The sequence below is a fragment of the Otolemur garnettii genome, unplaced genomic scaffold (genome assembly GCF_000181295.1).
Source record: "Otolemur garnettii isolate 467f Iridium unplaced genomic scaffold, OtoGar3 scaffold00087, whole genome shotgun sequence".
Lineage (NCBI taxonomy): Eukaryota > Metazoa > Chordata > Mammalia > Primates > Galagidae > Otolemur > Otolemur garnettii.
Genome location: NW_003852482.1, coordinates 7487524 through 7493546, shown reverse-complemented (window position 1 = coordinate 7493546; position 6023 = coordinate 7487524). Strand labels below are relative to the sequence as shown.

The 6023-nt window shown below is 46.2% G+C and overlaps 1 protein-coding gene across 7 annotated transcripts in view; it reads left to right on the top strand.

Moving 5' to 3' along the window:
* Positions 1–6023, top strand: part of USP20 (ubiquitin specific peptidase 20) — a 53492-nt gene that overhangs the window by 13815 nt on the left and 33654 nt on the right. For 6 of the 7 annotated variants that reach the window (XM_012808275.2, XM_023516155.1, XM_023516154.1 and 3 more), the window contains 2 exons: positions 2881–2983; positions 5434–5530. In XM_012808275.2, the coding sequence (XP_012663729.2) occupies positions 5450–5530 (81 nt within the window). In that variant the 5' untranslated portion in view covers positions 2881–2983; positions 5434–5449. Of the gene's footprint in view, positions 1–2880; positions 2984–5433; positions 5531–6023 lie in introns of those variants that run through there. The other variant, XM_023516156.1, reaches the window with a different exon arrangement.

Here is a 6023-nt window from a genome sequence, read left to right as displayed (position 1 = left end):
CACATACACCTGAGCTGGTGGGTTTGAATCCAGCCTGGGCCTGCCAAACAATGATGGCTGCAGCCAAAAAATAGGGAGATGGAGAGATGTGGACGCAGGAGAATCGCTTGAGCCCAGGAGTTGGAAGTTGCTGTGAGCTATGATGCCACAGCACTCTTCCCTGGGACAACAGCTTAAGGCTGTGTCTCAAAAAAAAAAAAAAAAATATATATATATATATCTTTTGCTCATTGAATTGCGTCAGTACCTTTGTTGGAAAGTGCTTGGCCATCTATGTGCAAGTCTAGTCCAATGTTTTTTTTTTTTTTTTTGAGACAGAGTCTCACTTTGTCGCCTTGGTAGAGTGCTGTGGAGTCACAGCTCACAGCAACCTCAAACTCTTGGGTTCGAGCAATTCTTTTGCCTCAGCTTCCTGAGTAGCTGGGACTATAGATGTCCACCACACACCTAGCTATTTTTTTTAGAGATGAGATCTTGCTCTGACTCAGGCTGGTCTCGAACTTTGTGACCTCAGGCGATCCACCTGCCTTGGCCTCCCAGAGTGCTAGGATTACAGTGTGAGCCACATGCCCAGCCAGCAAGTCTAATTCTAGATTCCCTATTCTATTCCACTGAGTTATATGTCTGTGATGGAGATGAGGCTACACTATGTTGCTAATGTAGAAAGTCTTGCAGTCAGGTGGTATTAGTCTCCCAGCTTGGCTCTTTTTCAAAATTGTTTTAGCTAGTCTTGGTTTTTGTGTTTCTATGTACTTTTTAGAATCAGCTTGATAATTTCTATTAAATAGCCTGCCAGGATTTTGATTGAGATTGCCTTGAATCTGTAGATCAATTTGTGGAGAATGGACATCTTAACAATATTGAGTCTACTACTCTATAAACATTATATGTGGATAGCTCTCTAGTTATTTAGATCTATTTTAATTTTGTGGATAGGAATTCAATATTATTCATCATTTTTGATGACTAGTACAATAGTGTGTTGTTATCATTTGTCCAGTTGCCTGTGGTTCTTTCAGATTACATCCAGTTTCCCTCCATTAAAACAGTACTACAGTGAATATCTTTGTTGTGCTGTCTTTGCACATAGCCTTGATTATTTACTTAGAATAAATCTGGAGCCAAGTTAACCCTCTTGACTGCTCTTTGCTATTTGCTTTATTTAAACTGTTAGTAATTTGTTACAGTTGGATGTGGAATACCAATGACGTAGGCTTGCTTTCAGGAGGCCCAACAGAGTGGTGATTTAGAATGGGTGGGCAGAGTGTGGCAGTTGGCTAGGCTTGTTTTCTATGGCCCTTGAATTAAGAACTTTTAAGGATCGGGAAAAAAGACTATATGACAAAGGTAGATGTGACCTGTAAACCAGAAGCTATTTGCTATCTGGTGCTTTGAAAATTGCCAATCTCTAATTTAGAGCTAGGCTCTGCCCAGCTGATCAGTACCCCGCCCATTGCTAACTAGCCAGATGATTAGACTTGGCTAAGTTCCTTCATTACTTAAACTCCAATTGTTTCTTTATCTGTAACATGGAGGTAGTGAGAGTGCTTCAAAGGTTATTAGCCACAAATGTTTTTCCTCCTCTTGGAAGTTGCAGGAAGTAGGTTATACTTGTGAATCAAGACTGGGCCTGTCATCATTCTGGTCCTGAGCTTTAAGGCCATAACCTGGGCAGTGCCTAGGCTCAGTGATTAGGGCACTGGCCCCACATACCAAGGGTGGCAGGTTCGAACCCAGCCCTGGCCAAACTGCAACAAAAAAATAGCTGAGCATTGTGGCGGGCACCTGTAGTCCCAGATACTTGGGAGGCTGAGGCAAGAGAATTGCCTAAGGGCTCGGCACCTGTGGCTCAAGCGGCTAAGGCACCAGCCACATAGACCTAAGGTGGCGGGTTCGTAATCCAGCCCAGCCCGACAAATAACAATGATGGCTGCAACCAAAAAATAGCCAGGCATTATGGTGGGTGCCTGTGGTCCCAGCTACTTGGGAGGCTGGGGCAGGAGACTCGCTTGAGCCCAGGAGTTGGAGGAAGAAAATCACAACCTGACTCCCGCCTTCCCCAGTCATCCAGCTGGAGAGATGGGGCACATAACAAAGACACAGAACAAACCCACACTGCAGCTCAAAATAGTACAGGACTAGCACCAACCCAGGGCACTTGGCCTCTGCAGAAACAATGAAAAAAAGAACTTCAAAAATCAGCTTGAAGTGAAGAAGTTTGGAATTTAGAATCTCTAACCCATCACTGTCGTGTGCCTATTTTAAATGTTACCTTCTAACTGCCTCTCCTCCTTTAAACTGCCCACATCTGGGATACTACTGCCCAGCAGAGAATAGTGGTGGGTGTCGTGGTGACATGGATGCACCTGCCTGGGCCTGTAGTCTGAGGTTGCTTTAGACTTGGGGGTTGGAGGTTATAAGCAACAAGGATCCTGGAGAGGCTCAAAGGATGATCTTAGCAACTGAGTGGCATGCGTGTGAGGGTGGGGCTTCCTCTCAGGATGGTTGAAGGCTGTGGCAGCCTGAAGGGGCATTAGAAGAGGAGGCTCCCAGGCTCCCTCCTGCAGACTCTTCTTTGAAGGTCTCCTCTCAGGGGATCTCAAAGGTAATGACCCAGCACTGATAAGGGAAGGTCCAGCACCCCTTAAGAGGGGCTGACCCTGTTTGTCTCTCTGCCCAACTCTGCCTTAGCTATCCTAGGAGTAGCCCCCGTGGATACACTGGGGAGTGTGATGTCTCACACGTGGACACCCCAAATGTACATTGGGATATGTATACTTGTCCCTCCTAAGAGGAATTCTGGGCTACTTTCAGCCTGTAGTTGGTGCTAAGAGTGATTTTAAAATAAAACTATAAGATGTGCACTGGTTCATTCCCCAGGCTCCTTGCCAGAGGCTTCCGCTCATACCAGACCCCTGCAACCAGTCCCTGCCAGCTGCCTAAGGAGGATGCGAATGCTCGATGCTCCTTGCCTTCCCCAGAGGTGAGCCTAGCCTGCTCCCCTCAGGCTGATCCCTTAGTACTATGAGGAGAAAATGTGGGTTTTTCTTTTTAGGCAAAGTGATGGAATTGTGGTATGGAATGGGTTTCTTTTTTTTAAGTTTTTATTTCTTAGAAAACATATATGAATGGAACGTCATTTCGTGCATGTCTGGGATTTGTTACAAAGGCAACAGGAAACAGGAGGCTGAGATGAAGCACGATTGGCCAGGAGGAATCGAGGCACGGGAGGGTGCATCATACACTTCTGCCTGCTTTTGCATGTTCACATTTTCTAGAAGTTAAAAACAAGTGAACGGGGCCTTAAGAATCTGACCAACTTGGGTTTCAGCTCTAGCTCTGACATTCCTATCTGTGAGAGCTGAAACAAGGAGCCCCTATTCTCAGTTTGTGCAGTCAGGCTGGGCACAGCTGCCTCTGAAAGGGCAGGGAGGGTTTGTGAGGATGTGGCACACGGAAGGCGCTTAGCTTGTATCTGGCACCCAGGCAGCAACAGTAACTCATGCTCTGCTGGGAGTCTGGCCAGCTGACCTGGACTGACTGACTGAGGTGGGGAGGGAATTGGAGGAGAAACCTGGGGGTCTACCTTTCCAACCAGATGGGCACACACGTGGCTTCTTTGATGAAAACACTCTTGGCTCCATTTATGTTTGTGGTTGGTTTGGATCTTATTTGGCCGCAGTTTGGAACTATTATCAGATTCCTGGACGTGATTCTGCTGAAATATCAAGTAGCTGAAGCATTTGTTTAGCTTTATTTATTTATTTATTTATTTTTGAGATAGAGTCGCTCTTTCGCCCTGGGTAGAGTGCCATGGCATCATACCTCGAACTCTTGGGCGCAAAAGATCTTGTCTCAGCCTCCTGAGCAGCTGGAACTACAAATACCCACCATGATTCCTGGCTTGATTTTTTAGTAGAGATGAGGTCTCACTCTTGCTCAGGCTAGTCTCAAACTCCAGAACTCAAGCAGTCCACCCCTCCTGACCTCCCAGAGTGCTAAGACTGTAGGTGTGAGCCACCTGCCCAGTCTGTTTAGTTATTTAAAAGATTTTTTTAATAATTATACATTCACTGGAAGTTACAAAAAATTTACAGGAGGTCCTGTGTACTCCTTCCTGTTTTCCCTAGTTGTAACACATCTTTGATGTGTCCATAGTTCAGCCAGCAAAATGACACTGGCACAATTCATAAAGTGTGTCCAAATCTCACCAGATCTATGCACTTTTAACATATGTATAGATCCCGGTAGCCACTGCCACAATCACTACCACCAAGGATTCCCCTTCAGCGGAACATTTATTTTCCAAGAAAGAAGTCATTTTTTCTTGCTTTAAAGATATTTGCCCTGTGTCATCAGCAATTTGTTTTACATTACTTTGGACTTTCTTATATCATCTTAGTTTTTCATAAACATGTATCATTTAAATAGCAACAAATCAATTCTTTCATCACTGGAAACTCTTCATCCCTATACACCTTGTTGCCGTTTGACCCACACTGCTTCCAGGTGGGTTGTCTGTCTGTCTGATTTCCTCTTTGCTCTCCCTGGGGGTCCAGTGCTCAGCTCTTCTGTAGGTGGGGCTCCTACAAGAAGCAAGGCAGTGGCCTGCTGGGCACTTGGCCTTCCAGTGGCTCTTGATAAGACCTCAGTCAACAGTGGCTCTTAGGCTGGGTATGGTGGCTTATGCCTCTAATTCTAGCATTTTGGGAGGCCAAGGCAGGTGGATTGCTTGAGCTCAGGAGTTTGAGACCAGCCTGAGCAAGAGTGAGACCTCATCTCTACTAAAAATAGAAAAATTAGCCAGGCATTATGGTGGGTGTCTGTAGTCCCAGCTACTCAGGAGGCTGAGGCAAGAGTATCACTCAAGCCTAAGAGTTTGAGGTTGCTGTGAGCTATGATGATGCCATGGCACTCTACTCAGGGCAACAGAGTGACACTCTGTCTCAAAAAACCCCCCAACAAACAAACAAACAAAAAAAACTTGGCTCTTGCCTTGTTGAGTTGCAGCCTTTACATACTACCCCTCCTCTGCCTGCCCTGTGGATGGAGTGAGCTCCCAAACATAGACTGGGCTTCCTCTTAACAAAGCGTCTGTAGTTAGGACTCTCTGGCCTGTAGCTCCAGGAATGCAGGCCAGACTCTGTGTCTTCCCTACCAAAGCTTCTGATTATTGGACCTGGCACTTGCCGGCTTCTCTCCCTGTGCTTTTTGTCTCTGTGAGTTCTCGGAATAGCCCACTGGGGTAGCTGTTGTCTTCTCAGAGAAGGGAGACTTCTCAAAGCAGGGCTTAGAGAGGTTAAGCCATTTCCCTGGATCACTTTGTTCATAATAGACCCAACTCAAGGCCAAATTGTACACTTAACCATTGCCTTCCTGCCTCCCATCAGCAGTGGCTGCCGTTAACCCCAGACTGCTTTTTTCTTCCTGTAGGTGAGCCCAGGCCAAAATGGGAGACTCCAGGGATCTTTGCCCTCACCTTGACTCTATAGGAGAGGTTACCAAAGAGGACTTGCTGCTCAAATCTAAGGTAAAGTGCCAGGTCCTATGGGGCAGAAGTCCCACCCAGGGCTAGCACTTTCCTGGGGTGTGGATGTTTCTGGCACAATGGAACTGGCTCCCTGACAGTCTCTGCTTAGCCTTCCGTGTAAATGGAAATGTTGGCATCTGTCTGGGAGGCCTTGTTCTGGGGCCTGTGTCCTCATAGCCATTAATTAGAATTTAGACCAGGCCATTTGGGAGCTGATAATGATTTCTGTCCATTAGCTGTTGGGGTGGGTGCCCAGAGCCTCTCTGAGGCAGGAAATGAATGCTGCTTTCAGAGCCCGTGGGCATCCTGACAAATATGACCTAAGAAGGGCTCAGGGAGGCCAGAGTAGGAGGCTGAGCCCTTCTCTGATGTACCCTCACTGTCTTTTGTTGTTGTTAAATATGTTTAAAAAGGTAACACTATCACATGGTTCAGTAATGAAACAATTTAAAAATAAGTGTAGGCCCTGTGTGGTGGCTCACACCTGTAATCC